This window comes from Somniosus microcephalus, chromosome 22 (assembly GCF_052327205.1).
Source record: "Somniosus microcephalus isolate GS21.2 chromosome 22, FLI_Smic_1.0, whole genome shotgun sequence".
NCBI lineage: Eukaryota > Metazoa > Chordata > Chondrichthyes > Squaliformes > Somniosidae > Somniosus > Somniosus microcephalus.
The window spans coordinates 56,461,865-56,478,172 of record NC_141008.1 but is presented as its reverse complement, the minus strand read 5'-3'; the positions used below and the strand labels follow the sequence as shown (position 1 = coordinate 56,478,172).

General features: G+C 45.5%; 1 protein-coding gene across 8 annotated transcripts in view; it reads left to right on the top strand.

The window, feature by feature from the left end:
* nf1a (neurofibromin 1a) overlaps positions 1–16,308 on the top strand; it is a 301,749-nt gene that overhangs the window by 59,990 nt on the left and 225,451 nt on the right. For all 8 annotated transcript variants that reach the window (XM_085964799.1, XM_085964798.1, XM_085964806.1 and 5 more), the window contains exons 5-10: positions 1,867–1,973; positions 3,640–3,707; positions 4,921–4,996; positions 6,270–6,427; positions 11,200–11,373; positions 14,250–14,378. In XM_085964799.1, coding sequence (XP_085820925.1) covers positions 1,867–1,973; positions 3,640–3,707; positions 4,921–4,996; positions 6,270–6,427; positions 11,200–11,373; positions 14,250–14,378 — 712 coding nt within the window. The remainder of the gene's footprint in view (positions 1–1,866; positions 1,974–3,639; positions 3,708–4,920; positions 4,997–6,269; positions 6,428–11,199; positions 11,374–14,249; positions 14,379–16,308) is intronic.

Below are 16,308 nucleotides of genomic sequence, written 5' to 3'. Positions count from 1 at the left end.
GAGCATTCCGGGCAGTTAACCTCCGGATAAACCAAAGTTTCCTGTAATTGTGATTAGTGGTTCTTTTGTAATTGAAATACAATGCAAAAATTTACATTTTTTTAATGCCTTTTCAGTCTTGGCAAAAGTTCTAATTTTGGCACATTTCTTCTTCCGATGCCCTATTTTGCTTTGCCGCCTCCTCCATGTATGTATGAAATTTCAAGAGGTTGCTGCCTTCTAACTGTGATTGTCAATGAGGTAATAGTGTAAATCGCAAGTTAAATTTCTGTAGTGTGCTGTAAAGCAGTTATTTTTTCCATTGGTGTCGGCTGTGGCTCCATTGGTAACACTCACCTTTTGAGTCCGAAGGTTGTGAGTTTAAGTCCCATTCTAGAAATTTGAGGCTATGTAAGTTAGTCAGTCTTTCTTTCTTTATATAATTCATGCTTGCCAAAGATCCTTAATTAAAGATCTGAAAGTATGAGGGGGTTCTGAAGGTATCTTTGTGGGTAAAATACCACCTGTACTGTACAACTTGGGTACTGTGTCTGGGAGAATGTTTGTTTGTTTTTTTTTTTTTTATACCTCAAAAGGTAAATTAAACCCAAGGGTGACCTTATCCTTTACTCCTCTCCCCACTGGTTATTTGAAATGCTGCTTAATTCTCTGTTCACCGCACTCTGAACTCGCTGCTTTAGGGAATGCAGGATGAGCAAGAGAGCTTTTTCCTGTTGAGAATTATGGGTAAAAGATAGAAAGAAAGACTTGCATTTATATAGCACTTTTCACGACCACCTAACGTCCCAAAGCGTTTTACAGCCATTGAGTACTTTTTGAAGTGTAGCCACTGTTGTAATGTAGGAAAATGATAACCTCGTTCTTCCTTTTGTGAAACTTATCCACAATAATGATTTATGACCCGAGGAACAGAACGCAACTGAGAAAAATTTGCATTAATTAAATAGAGATACCATATAAATATCATCCAGAGGAATATGGGCCTATTTCGATGGACAATGTTTGCAAATGTCGTGGACTTTTTTGAGGCGTCACACACCACCTCCAGTGTTGTCCCAGCTGCGATTGGTATCTTACCATCTGATGGAAGGCAGCGTACAAATGTCACCCAGGACCCAGATTTCAGCCCAGTTTGTCCAATCTCTGGTGCAGTGAGCTATCTCCCTACCACTGCCCCTTGTCACAGGAAATGCACTAAATAGCTTTGAATCATAAATCTTGCTGCACCCGTAACAGATGGTATGTTGATTTGGGTAAAGGTGAGATGCATACAACTTAAAATCTGAAGCAGTTCTGAGTCAATCCTGTTGCACACTCAGTGGCATGATTCAACATCCAGGGCTCCAGAGAGGCAGACAATTTTTCAATTACAGAATCTTACACAACCCAAAAAAAGACTCGTAGATTGAGATTGTAAGCACTCTGAAGTCGTGGGTAAACACAATAGGTCCTGCCACCCCCCCCCCCCCCCCCCCCCCGAGGTCCTATTAAGTAGCCCTTACTGTTGCTGGCCTGCAAATTTGAAGGGAAATATATCTGTAGACTTGTGAACATAAAATATGTACTTGCAGCCAATTCCAGTGACTATGTTCAGTGGGCAGTATTTGTTACTTTTATTATGCCCTTTTTTTAAAAAAGATGTTGAGGAATAAAACTGCAATAACACCAGTGCCCTTTCACAAAACATACTCCTAAGTAGTCAGTTATTGTAGTGTTAATGATTTTCAGCAGAAGTTGGATGTGTATCATGGTCAGTGTTTAGTTGCTATGTTTGAGCAAACCTGGGTTTGCTGCTGATTAACTTCCTAATTGTTCACACCTTCTATTTACTCATGGAATACGTTATATATTACCACTCATTTGTAGGTTGCAAGAGCTGGCTCTGTGCTCGGAAGACAGTACAGACGTCAATGACATAGAATTAATACAACACATTAATGTGGATTGTGCAAGACTCAAGCGATTGTTGCAAGGTAAAGTGGATTAATTTTTTTAAACTTTTTTTTCAGGTTTTAATATCTTTGCACTTTCAGAAACTAATCTTTCTCTCATGTTCTTTCCTCCTCCAATGTTTTTAAATTTTGAAAATGAAGCCTCAAGGCTTCTGTCCATATGTGGATACCGATGCTGGAAATAATACATTTGGGTGGGGTTGGAAACCAAAGGCATGAGCAAGAAATGGGCTTTCGTTGAAGGCAGGATGAGAGGTAGCAAGGTGAATTGGATTTAGCAGATAGTTCTACAGGCTTATAAGGTGTAATGGCTGAAAGATCGATGATAGAGCGGAGGGGATGGGGGGTCCAGCAGCTATTAAGACTTTGGGAAATGGCGGTGCACATTGGATGTCTGGTTGGAGAACATGACCCAAATAGAGTGGGTGGGGATTTGAAGACCAGGCTCCTAAAGTTGATTTGCTGGGCACGGGGAGCAGGAGAAGCTAGATGAAAACCAAAGTGATGCCTGTGTGTGTGCGACTTGGTCTGAGAGGGGACTTGGTGTATGTGTGTGTAGTTTAAGGATGGAGGTGGTGAGACCAATGGACATTTTTGAAATAGCGATGGTGTAGATTTGGGTTTTTGCAATGGAGAGTGTGCGATGAGGGCATAAGTGGACAATTCTCTACAGATGAAAGGAGATTGTGGCAGTAGACTGGACGTGGGATAGAAATCAGAACACTGAAGTTTCACACCACTTATTGCATTCTGAGCAAGCCGCTAAGGAGGTGATCACGCCTGCCCTCCCTGGTGACCAGAGTGAAATAAGTTTGTGTAGTCTGAATCTATGGAAGTTTGATGTTTCTCTGCAATATCACAATTAAAGTAAATTTGCAATCCTACTGATTGGCTATAATGAAGTGCAGTATAGGAAATGAAAGAGGCCACATTGGTGCAGTGTTTGTGGATGGGCCTATTTCAGTGTGTCGTGTGGGGAGATATCTATTATTTGTCTACAGGACTGAGCCTGACCTGGGAGAGCTTTGAGGCTTAGTAGATGGTAATATAGCAATTAGCTTCCTTTGCCCTAAAATGGACAGGAGTTCTGTTTTCCTTTGAAGGTGGGGGTGAGATATTAAATCATTAGGTGGACATTATGCTTCAGGCAGTCATGTGTATGAAAAGTAGGAGTAACAAAGTTCTGAGACTTTTTATTCGTTCATGGGATGTGGGCGTCGCTGGCAAGGCTAGCATTTATTGCCCATCCCTAGTTGCCCTTGAGAAGTTGGGTACAGCTGGGCAGAAGCTGCCCATTGGTGGGAATCTGGAACACACCTCTTAAGTGAGGTGGACGCTTCATTAACATTATAACAAGCTCACAAAGACCAGTTTAAAAGGCAGCAACAAAAGCTATAAAGCTCTTCAAAAGTTTGCAATTTCCGCAGGGGTTCTCCCGATCGCCTGCCTTTATGCCGCATCTCCAGAGCTTCCTTGGCTCTTCCAAATGAAGTGCTCAATTTAATAACTTAGAACTCAATGTAGAACATGCAATTGATCCTTTAACCTCAACGAAACAAGTGAATACCCTCCCTGAACTGAGCCCTTTCATTGTATTTCCCAATTATTTACCACTTCATTTCTTCTGGCATTAGTTCCAAATAGTCCAGGAAAAAAACAACTAATGAAACCCTTTTATTTGCTGCAGAGACGGTCTTTAAATTCAAATCACTGAAAAAGGCAGCTCAGTTGGCAGTCATAAGCAGTCTTGAAAAGGTAAGCGTGACTTTGCATTTTGCCAGTAGTCATCTGGTGGACATCTGATGGATGCAGGGAGATAATTTGAGTGATGGTTCATCTGTGTACAACAATTGAAGCTTTCCAAGATTGCACACACACATCTGTTCACTGCTGAATCCATGGGATTATGGTCCTGTTTCAACGAATTGTGTGAAGGGCTTATGATAAATGTTTTTTTAACATCTTGAAGTTTAGATCCATAAATGTCTCGGTCACCTTAAGAAACTTGGAAGACTTGAACCGTTTGCCTTCTCGGGTGGATGTAAAAGATCCCAAAGCACTATTTTGAAGACGAGCAGGCGAGTTCCCGTGGTGTTTTGGCCAATATTTATCCCCTCAATCAACTGCACTAAAACTGATTATCTGGTCATTATCACATTGCTGTTTGTGGGAGCTTGCTGTGTGCAAATTGGCTGCTGTGTTTCCCACATTACAACAGTGACTACATTTCAAAAGCACTTCATTGGCCGTAAAGCGCTTTTGGACGTCCTGAGGTATGAAAGGCGCTATATAAATGAAAGTGTCTGTCTTTCTGTCATAGTCCCTGGAATAGGCAGCAGGAAACCTTGGCCAGTGTTTCAGCTCCTTTAAAGCCTCTCGGCGGGGGGGGGGGGGGAACTGCACCTATATGTGCACCTGTCTTTTCCCATTCTCTTTCCCCCGCCCTCCTTGCTCTCCCTCTCCATCCTCCTATTTGTACATGAGGTGTCCTACCAAGCAGTGCAGCTGAGAGCTGTTGAAACTCTCGCCTGATGCATCGATTGGGGTTGAATGTCAGCCAGGGCTGGGACCTGAGCTCTGTGGTTTAAAAATCCGCATGGGGAAGAATTTACATGCCATGTTCCAATGATGTCAGGAGTGATCTGCAACCAATGAGAACACACAGTCTTGGGCTCCATCATCAGTGGGGAGCAGTTATGTTGGTCTAAATGGGATGAAAAGTTTTCATATTTTTCAAAAGGCAGCATTTGTGTTTTTAAATACTGCTAGAGCATTGCATATTAATGCATTTAACTTGTTGGAGCAACCTTTACGGCACAAGTGAACTATGAAGCGAAGTTTTCAGAATTGCAAAATAGACCCGGTTGTCTGCTGATTCAGATACAACATCCTACATGCGATTTCTAATTCAATTGTTTTGTTTAAAGTTAAACTACTTACAAAATGTGATAAATTGTTTAACCTCTAGGCGTTTTGGAATTGGGTGGAAAATTATCCAGATGAGTTCACCATGCTGTATCAGAGACCCCAGCCTGACCTGGCAGGTAAGTGATGCTAGAAATGACAACAACTGCCATCAGTGCTGGAATGGGATCAACTGGTGGTGCTGGGGAGGGATATTTGTGTAGTGTTTGCTAAAACTTTTTAATATTGTCCTTTGATATTGTAGTGGTTGTGTTTACTTGTGTTTAGACCTCACTGGATTCTTTGAGCAGATTTCAACTTTGGCCAATTATTTTTAGTAAAATCTGAAAGGCATAGGAAGTACTTGGGAGAATTATTCATGTTACTTTTTTTTTGTGACTATGGTAAATAAGTGGTGAAATAAAAATAACTGAACAGAAAGTATAAAATACTTGCATTCACCTGCACAAGGAATGTAACAGTTGAAAGAGAAGGCTCACTGCCATCACCTCGGGGCGGGGCAGGGCAGTGAATGCGGTTTTGCCAGCATCTCCCACATCCTGAGAGAACACAAGAAATAAACAATTATTTCGTGCCTTACAAAGTTGAAACATCTCTGTGCTTCACACAATGGATTACATTTGGGGTGCCGTGACTGATGTAAGGCATAGCTAAAAGCTGATAGGTTAGTGCTTGTTTGCCTGATACACTGCAACACCACATAGAAATCGAAGTCTTTGTCCAGACAGCTGGAGATTGCTGATGAACAGTTCATAAAAATGAAGGAAAACAAGGGTTTATATTCACACTCTCGCTAAGAGTGGCTGGAAAAAAAAAAATGTTAAATTGGAATCATTAATTCCTATTTGCTCGATATCCAATAGGGTATTACATTTGTTCTCCATTATAGAAGAAAACTGCACATGTCTGGTCCAATAAAATGTTACAGTTTTGTATCATTGATTCCTGCCACAGACGGAAGTGCATTCAAGGCACAAAGTGTTCTTGCATGCTGTCCTCGCATAACTTATGCACTCAAAACAGTTCTACCCGAGTAATAATTTTCCTCTGCAGTCCCATGGGGCTTGCTTTCACCACTGATGACCTACACAGGTGGTGAGCAGTTGTGCAATGTCTGGTTTTTAATGAAAGTTATTATAATGCTTTACAAGAAGTTTCTAAATGCATGTATTGAACAATTAATGTTTCTTTTTAGGTAAATGAAAATTTACTGTTGAGTTTATGCACCATCAACTCTTTATATAAAAAAAAAATTCTACAAATATTTTAATTAGACTGGCTGGTTTATTAGATTTGCTGCCAGCACAGTCAATATCACTTGGATGTATTTTTACCTTTTGCATTCCTTTTCTCTCCGCCCCTCTTACACCGCCACCACCACCACCACACAAGATTGTTCGGAGAAGCTGTTCGATCTTGTGGATAGCTTTGCTGAAAGTGCCAAACGGAAAGCAGCGGTATGGCCTTTGCAGATCATCCTCCTCATCCTTTCTCCGGACATTCTGCAAGACATCTCGAAGGAATCAGTTGAAGACAGCAAATTGAACAAGGTAATTTTAATTTCTCCCATCTTCAAGATGTTGACACCTTGCCGCAAGCTGGTGTTGCTTGGTTGCCCTGTCTCTGGTGCCTCAAGCAAGCTGCAATTATTCACTTGTGAGCCTCGATGGTGCATGTCAGAAGGCTGTTTTAACCGTAGAAGACATCGCAGCTAAGTACCATCCTTTTCTCATTTGGCGTCCAGCAGGGATCACTGAATAGTGATCGGGAGCAAGAATCCTGGTTAACTTTCCAATTGAAAGGAATTGTCGTGTCCTTCTCACCATCACCAGATGGAAATTGGTCAACTCCGGTTGGACTGGGATCAAGCTGAAGGCCGACTTGGTCAATGTGTTCACCACATGAAGCCCATGACCTACTTGGTCAGTACGGATTATATAAACTTAGTGAGCCATCGGGGAGCCCATCACAAATTCCTTTCTTCCATATTACCTGGATTTATGAGCCATTTTTTGGCATCTTCTGTAAGCCCAAGATGCAAAAACAGATTCCATTTTCACATTAGCTAATTTTGTGTATTGGTCACCAGTTTGCAAATTGGTTCGTTGACGCTCGACTCCTGGAGGACTGAGACTTCAGTTTCTGGGGGAAACGGTCACTTTCCCTGACCCCTGTCCTCTTGCACCACACTTTTTTTTTAATAAAAAAAAAAAAAAATAGTATGCTGAGTAGAACACAATAAAAAATACAGGAAACTTCGCGATATCCAGCACCGACGGGACCGAGCTGCTGCCGATCTATCAAAACTTCCGGATAGACCAGCGCTAATGCTGAAGGATACGGAGGTTTTCATCTCCGTATCTGACAACAAACACTTTTGCTTAGCAACAGCTTGTAAACACACTGCCCGTACCTTGGAAGCGTCTCTGAAGCTGTTGCTAAGCTACAGAGACGCTTTCCAGAGCCTGACTGTTTTTATAAAAAAAAAAAAAATGCTAGGAGAAGAAGAAAAACCTAACCAAAATGGCTGCTGATTGCTGCCGTTAGATCGAGGTTTCCGGACATACAACCTCCAGATAAACCAAAGTTTCCTGTACATGCTTGTTGCAGAACATTAGTGCAGCATCGACTCCACAATCCCCATAATGTTGCCTGTTTGAAAGTGTATTGCTGTGGCGACACTCTGAGCAGAGGCCTTGTACTTCACATAAAAAGGAAATGTTGGAGGTTGCGCCATCCCCAGTTACTCTTCATTGAGCGGCCATTTGCGAAGCTGCACAGGCCTGCCTGTGGGTTGTTTGCTCCACAGATGTGGATGAACACTTGAGGGGAAGGAAGGAAAAGATAAGACCGACTGGGGAAAGGTTTGTTTTATTTTTGGCAGCGTTGTATAATAACATTTTGCAGCCCTCAGAATTAGTTTAACTGCAATTCATGCCTTATAAGAAGATTGATTAAAGCTCCTCGTATGATGCCCAGTAACTTTTTTTACAGCCTCGAACTTGTGACAGTTCAGCTATACCATCCATCCTAGTTCTTTCTCTGAATGAAGTTGTGCAATTGATTTCTAATTATGGTAGTGATTTTTTGCTGCAAACCGCTCTATCAGTTGGGAATTAAACATAATCTCTCAGCTGTTGGAAATTTTCATTCAAATTCAGCCAGGTCTCAGGTAAAAGAGCAGTGCTCGAACCCACTGTTAGCACATGCCCAGTGACTCACCCTGTTGTCACCCTGAGGACCGAGTGGTGCGAGCAAACCAGGTTCCCCATGTGCCGAGATTGGGGAAAAAAAATTTGCCCTTGTGCCTTTTGCATGCATTTTGCTTCCTATTTTAAACTGTGTCTTCAACCAGCAAAGGCATTCTGTATCATTGCTGTTAGCAGAATGACTAAACATCTAGAGAACAGTTGCATGCTGAGTCACTGGTGGCAGTTTCTTGCATAATGATGACTTACATGTATACGTGATCATATGATCATCGCCACCTTTGGAAAAAACTCGAGATATGGGTTCATTTTCTGCTTTGGTTTATTGGTATGTTTAGAAATATCAGCTTCTGAATTTTCTCTTTTCTCACTCGCCTCCCCTCTCGCTCTCGCCCCTCCCCTCTCGCTCTCGCCCCGCCCCTCCCCTCTCGCTCTCGCCCCTCCCCTCCCCCCTCTCGCTCTCGCCCCTCCCCTCTCGCTCTCGCCCCTCCCCTCTCGCTCTCGCCCCTCCCCTCTCGCTCTCGCCCCCTCCCCTCTCGCTCTCGCCCCTCCCCTCTCGCTCTCGCCCCTCCCCTCTCGCTCTCGCCCCTCCCCTCTCGCTCTCGCCCCTCCCCTCTCGCTCTCGCCCCTCCCCTCTCGCTCTCGCCCCTCCCCTCTCGCCCCTCCCCTCTCGCTCTCGCCCCTCCCCTCTCGCTCTCGCCCCTCCCCTCTCGCTCTCGCCCCTCTCGCTCTCGCCCCTCCCCTCTCGCCCCTCCCCTCTCGCTCTCGCCCCTCCCCTCTCGCTCTCGCCCCTCCCCTCTCGCTCTCGCCCCTCCCCTCTCGCTCTCGCCCCTCCCCTCTCGCTCTCGCCCCTCCCCTCTCGCTCTCGCCCCTCCCCTCTCGCTCTCGCCCCTCCCCTCTCGCTCTCGCCCCTCCCCTCTCGCTCTCGCCCCTCCCCTCTCGCTCTCGCCCCTCCCCTCTCGCTCTCGCCCCTCCCCTCTCGCTCTCGCCCCTCCCCTCTCGCTCTCGCCCCTCCCCTCTCGCTCTCGCCCCTCCCCTCTCGCTCTCGCCCCTCCCCTCTCGCTCTCGCCCCTCCCCTCTCGCTCTCGCCCCTCCCCTCTCGCTCTCGCCCCTCCCCTCTCGCTCTCGCCCCTCCCCTCTCGCTCTCGCCCCTCCCCTCTCGCTCTCGCCCCTCCCCTCTCGCTCTCGCCCCTCCCCTCTCGCTCTCGCCCCTCCCCTCTCGCTCTCGCCCCTCCCCTCTCGCTCTCGCCCCTCCCCTCTCGCTCTCGCCCCTCCCCTCTCGCTCTCGCCCCTCCCCTCTCGCTCTCGCCCCTCCCCTCTCGCTCTCGCCCCTCCCCTCTCGCTCTCGCCCCTCCCCTCTCGCTCTCGCCCCTCCCCTCTCGCTCTCGCCCCTCCCCTCTCGCTCTCGCCCCTCCCCTCTCGCTCTCGCCCCTCCCCTCTCGCTCTCGCCCCTCCCCTCTCGCTCTCGCCCCTCCCCTCTCGCTCTCGCCCCTCCCCTCTCGCTCTCGCCCCTCCCCTCTCGCTCTCGCCCCTCCCCTCTCGCTCTCGCCCCTCCCCTCTCGCTCTCGCCCCTCCCCTCTCGCTCTCGCCCCTCCCCTCTCGCTCTCGCCCCTCCCCTCTCGCTCTCGCCCCTCCCCTCTCGCTCTCGCCCCTCCCCTCGCTCTCGCCCCTCCCCTCTCGCTCTCGCCCCTCCCTCTCGCCTCTCGCCCCTCCCCTCTCGCTCTCGCCCCTCCCCTCTCGCTCTCGCCCCTCCCCCCTCGCTCTCGCCCCTCCCCCCTCGCTCTCGCCCCTCCCCCCTCGCTCTCGCCCCTCCCCCCTCGCTCTCGCCCCTCCCCCCTCGCTCTCGCCCCTCCCCCCTCGCTCTCGCCCCTCCCCCCTCGCTCTCGCCCCTCCCCCCTCGCTCTCGCCCCTCCCCCCTCGCTCTCGCCCCTCCCCCCTCGCTCTCGCCCCTCCCCCCTCGCTCTCGCCCCTCCCCCCTCGCTCTCGCCCCTCCCCCCTCGCTCTCGCCCCTCCCCCCTCGCTCTCGCCCCTCCCCCCTCGCTCTCGCCCCTCCCCCCTCGCTCTCGCCCCTCCCCCCTCGCTCTCGCCCCTCCCCCCTCGCTCTCGCCCCTCCCCCCTCGCCCCTCTCGCTCTTGCCCCCCCCCCCGCTTTCTCTTTAAAAGAAATCTCATCTTCATTTTGTTTTTTGTTACTATTTCAAATTTCAGTTAAAGTTTTTTTCTTTTTATTGCCAATTTTCTCTTGCCTAAAGCTGATGCGGATGAGTTTATCCAAACTTCCAGCAAAAATCTCTAAATAGCGGTCTGAAGCATTAACCCTGACCGTATTCCTCCCTCTCTTCCTAGCCCGGGGATACCAAGGCAAATTAGTGTTGCCACTGCTACCTTGGCTGAGATTGGTGTGTAGGTAAGGCATCAGTTATGCAAGGTCCTTGTGGATTGAGGGTTCAGCTATCTCTCCTTCAGCTGTTGCGAGGGAATGGCTATTGATATCGTTTTGTTTCAACTTCAGAAGCGGAAGTAGTGTGGGACTCTGTCAGGATCTTGTTGGTGTATGTCCATCTCCAGAACTGGTATTTGGCCAGTACAAAAACTGGAGCAATAACTTTATTTAAAAAAAAAGGGGACCTTTTAACAGAATGTGCTTTAGGCTGGAAGTATAATTTATTCAGATTGGTTTCCAACAGAGAGAAATTCTCCCAAGATACAACTGACCTGACGGTTCCCACAATGTACCCCTCAAGTTAACATAAACATACCAAACAATCAACAATTCAGGGAAAAGAAAATGATAATGCCGTCGTCAAATTATTCTAGCTCTTTCCCCTTCTACCCCAGCCCCAAATACATGGTCTGACATTCCCTCCCTCCAACACTGTGGCCCAGTTTACCCAGCTGAGCTGATGTTCCGAGCCAAGAAACAACAATACACACAGAATTCTTTCGTAATGTCTCGGCTTTAGTTTAGACTTGTATTTTGTTGCTGGTGCCAATTTTCTCCCCCTCTTGTAATGGATCAGATGCAAGGTTAGAGAAGGTGGGTTTGTAAATGAATAGAAACTGCAACCATTTGAATTATGTTGTCTCAATGCTGTCTTCCTAATCTTTGTACAGAAGCTGTTCCTGGATAACTTAAAGAAAGCTCTTGCTGGTCACAGTGGCAGTCGGCAGCTGACGGAAAGTGCTGCGATAGCCTGTGTTAAACTGTGCAAGGCCTCCACGTACATCAGCTGGGAGGACAACTCAGTCATCTGCTTTCAGGTTCAGTCCATGGTTGTAGATCTAAAGGTATGGAATTGCTTCTACATGTCTTAATTTGTTGAAGCACCAATAGACAAGTCTTTATAACATAAATAGAAGTACTTCATTTATTTAGTTGGAAGTTTAGGTGAATTGAGAAATGGGGATTGGATGACGATTAGATGATAAGCTTCAGTTTAATAGCCTGTAAAGTATTTGGAGAAGGGCAGACTGAAGGAGATAACTGTTGCTACAGTTTGAGAATAAGGCGGTGTAATTTGTCTTGGTCCTTCACCACCTATGTTTCTCGATATAAATTTAAAAATAGATCCTGCCAGGATAGTTGGTGCAGCTCGTTCGTGCTGCATCGTGGAAGTGTAAGATATGGGTTCTCGCCTGCGATTCCTCACGAGTTCCCAGTCTCCGGTTGTTTGGGGAAGTGGCAAGCTGGAGAGTTTTTAACTCTAAGGGAAGATCAATGTTCTGCCTTTAGCAGTTCCAAGCATCTGGGTAAAGACGGGCATTGACCGTCCTGGGGGCAGGTCGCTCACCCCTCTTTCTTGACTGGGGTGCAAGTGGACCTGAAGAGGAAGAGAAAAAAAATTAACTGGAGTTTTTAAACATGGATCACCTCGTGTCTTTTTTGACCCGGTGACATGAATCAGTCATTCATGAAAGAAAGACTTATGAAATAATACTGAGCGGCCTACGGGTGGCGCTGTCCAGGCCGAGTATAAACACTCGGGCACGGGCCCAGCTTGCGCAGGACATTCTTAACAGAAACTAGTGAAGGACACAACTAGACCTCCATGTTGTAAAACAGTTGATTAAAGCTTTGTTTAACGCTTAGACCAAGTGCCTAGTAGTTTTCTTACGTCACCTGGTACACAATTAGTTAGGTGAGGCATCAGTTGAGGATGGTCGTTAACTCGCGTGCCATTCTTCAAGTATTCTGGCATCTGAAAACCAAAAGCCAGAAGGTGTCGCAGTATGAGCCTAATGTGAGCTTGTCACCTCTGTGTTCAGCCAGGTGATCTCGCAATGCATCATTCACTGTTGATTACCAAGGCGTTGGAGTACAGATTGCAGGTTGAAAGTGTTGTGGCTGTTCTGACATGCAGTGGATTGGTTTTGTGTAATTAGCAATGTAAACACCTAAGGGTTTGCCAGATAAGTTACAGACAAGATTTCACAGTGGTCTGAGGCCTTTGCTCGGGCACTTGCCTGCACACTGTTGGGCTGCATTGAGCCAGTCTCCATAATCACAACATTTGAAGGCCATGTGACGAACCTGTGCCCAAAAGTTCCCACATTCCCAACATGTTCTACTTTAGTGCACCAGAAGTTTTCTTAAATGTGAGTTCCTGTAGACAAATTAAAAAAAAAAAAAAAGATATTGGCCCAGAAATTCGGGAGTTGAGCTGTAGGGCCCCGTGGAATTCCGCTCCGGGGCCTGGCCCAGCTGCCGGCGTGCTGTGCTTGCGTGTCCCAGGGGCGTAGTTAGTGCGATGCGTCCCCTGGGATCACGTGAGCCATGGGCAGCCAATCGGAGGAGGGAAAAGCCCATTCATAAGATTGACAGGAAGACCTGTCAAAACTTATGAATACTACGGCCCCAAAATAGCAGTAAACCTTCAAATAATTTTTTTTTTAAATCACACTTTTTAAATAAACTATAAATTACATTAAATAACTATTTTAAACAATTTAAATTTTTGAAAAAAATAATTTTATATTCTAACGGGGCTAAAAAATTTACCTTGCCTTAAAGTATTTAAAAGTGATAAACCTGTGGAAAAAATGTTTTAATTTTAATTAATTGACCACTTACCTTGTGCTTTTTACATTTCTAAATACTGCAGGCTTACGATCCCGGGAAAACCTGCAAAAAAAAAAAAAAACCTAAGTTCAAAGCGCACGCGCAGCCTCTCCGCGCGCGTTCGACCTCTTTGTTCAGAGGATCGAAAGTGCCGGTTTCCAGCGCATGCAGAAAACCGGCACTTCCATTCGGCCTACGGGTGAGTACCCCGTGCGTACTCACCCGTGGAGACCTGAATTTCTGGGCCATTGCTTTTCACAAAAAAAACTGGACTGTCCACCATCCCAGCTAGGGTAGGCAGGGAGTCTGTTCCTAGACTTCTGCCAATAGGACCCTTTTCTGAATCCTGGGAAGTGCCTTTAGACAGATAAATAGTGACTATTCCTCCAAACCCCCCCCCTCTCATTTTGGGGATACATAACCCTGAAACTGCATCCCACTTCTCTGTGGCAAGTGTCTTATTTAATTGTATGTTTAATAATTGGACAAATAAATATAACCACGGTTTCTGATTTTAGGCTTAAACCCAAAATGGAAATCTAAAATTAGAGATTAACTTGATCCAGTTCTGAAGTGACGCACACAGCCACTTTTTCTTTTTGATACTGGGTGCATCATCTCTCTCTACCGTCAGACAAGACTGACCTAGATGGCTGTGTCATGCAAGGCAGCTGAGTAAAGTTTCTTGGGGGCAGAAGGTGTTGGGGATGCAAGCAATGATGCTGTGTGATTCCTTTGAGCAGGGTATTTTGTGAAGACAGTTGTATGAATTTTACGAGTTATTGTTCCTTCCAAAATTGTTCTGATTAAACCCAAAACTGTTCGAAAACTTTATATTTGACCAATATTCAGAAAGCAAAGCAAACTCCAAAATCAGGACGTATAATCCGTGTTTAAAGGGAAAGGTTGGTATAGAAGTGAGGGGGGAGTACTTGGTATTGCATTTCTTTTCTCCTTTTAATGTTTTTTGGTTTTAGCGGAAGCTTTCAAATTGATCAGAAAACGAAACTTTTTTTTAATAAACTTCATCTGACCACTGCATTACATTTATTACATCTGTAGTTCTTTGTCTCAGTAATTCCTTTGGTCTGTTATTATTTCTCAGGCCCTGTTGTTTAATCCTAGCAAGCCTTTCTCCAGAGGCGCTGGCAGCCAGAGTGCCGATGTGGATCTCATGATAGACTGTTTTGTTTCCTGTTTTCGCATCAACCCGCATAACAATAATCACTTCAAGGTATCTAACTATGCTTCAGTTTTGCCTTAGGAAAGTTTTAATTTCTTGTGATTTCTGTGGTAAGCATATTTTAGGATGGACAAGGTATACAAAGTCCATAAAAATTATATTAATACTTCAACATTAGCATTAAGACTCCCTGGAAAAAGGTGATTTTGCATCACTAGAACCAGGAATCAGCATTTAAAAGAATAAAGGTGGGATGGGGGTGGGGTGTGTAACACGAGGAGCCTGCTGTGTACAACAGTTAACTTTCTGATGATGGGAACAAGCCGCTTACCCTGTTATCGTTTGTATTTCGATACTTCATTAGCAGTCGGAGGCTGATGATCGCTGCAGGCATTCCTGTGCACGCACAGAACTCTGCTCCTTCCTATCCCCTGTCCACCCCTCACCACCGCACTTGTGGTGCAGACAGCATGACCATGGCAGTCAGCTCACAATCTTCTGGGCTATGTGCATGTTGTTCTGAGCTGCTTTAGTGAGGTATAACTGGGGAATTATGGAGGGATGATTTATGCTAGTGTAGGAACGATGGGAATAGGAGTAGGCCATTCAGCCCTTTGTATCTGCTCCTTCATTCAATTAGACGCGGGAGCTATAAATGAAACTGTATATGTCTCAAACTCCTGGACAGCTGGTAAGTAAGAACAGAACTTCAAAATTTTAAGAATTTGTTCTTGATATGTGGGTCTTGCTGTCAACGCTGTTTATTGTCCACCCATTGTTGCTCTGAAGGCGGTGGGTTGCCCTCTCGCGATTGTACAACTGGTGAGAATGTGAAACTCGCCACTACATGGAGTGGTTGAGGCGATTAATGTATTTATGGGGAAGCTAGATAAGTACATGAAGGCAAAAAAGAATAGAAGGCAATGTTGATCGTGTGAGATGAAGTAAGGTGGAAGGAGGCTCGTGTGGAGCATAAACACAGGTGCTGGCCTGTTTCTGTCCGGTAAATTCTGTGTGACTGAACAGCTTGCAAGGCCACTTCAGAGGGCATTAAGAGTTAACCACATAGTGTGCACTAGAGCAGTGTTGTCCAATACATCAGCCACTAGCCACATGTGGCTAACGGAATCCAGATGTGGCTAATTGTATTCTGATTGGTAAATAAAAAAACGAGTAATTGATGACGTCGTTGGGCATGTAATCTCTTCATATTGCCATTGCTTGTGTACTTTAAACATTTTGTGCGTTTGGTTGAATGGTAAGGTGAAAAACAGAGTGCAAGTATTTTTTTGATTGTTCAGTTCTTTACTTCCTTCGATACTGAATGGTGATAGATGTTAATTAATTATACACACGAAGTACTTTTAGCTTTTTTTGATAATGCTCCTGTGAAGCACCTTGACGTCTTAATAAATTCAAGGCGCTATATAAATATACGTTGTTATTGTGCGTGTATGTAAGGCGTTGTCTACTAAAATTCGTGCATGTGGCTCAAAGTGTTGCCATAGTCGCACCTGTTGAGCAGCAGCCGCAGGTTTTCCAGAAGCATAAACTGGACGGGTTTTTCAACAATCCAGCAGTTTCCAAGGCCATTCTCCTGGTGCGAGCTTGTAAATTACCAGATTTATTGAAGTTAATTGCCAAACTTGTCATGGTGGGATTTGAACTGGTGACCTTTGTGTTCTCTACCTTTTTACTTCTGAGGCCCCCCTCCCATGTTATAAACATTCCACGGACCCCCTGTAACACAACACAGTATTTTTTTCTGTGTATAAAAAAAAAAAAAAAAAAAATTAGTTATACAATTAAACACACGTATTATTTTTGTTCTAGCTAATGTGACTAATTAGGAAGAGAAATTCCAATTATATTAACCCCACCCCCTTTAATCAATAACTGGAAATTAGATGCAATTTTATTATTCCACTACCGTCAAGTCAGAGATAAACGAATACAGGATATGTCCTGAACCAGGCCCTAA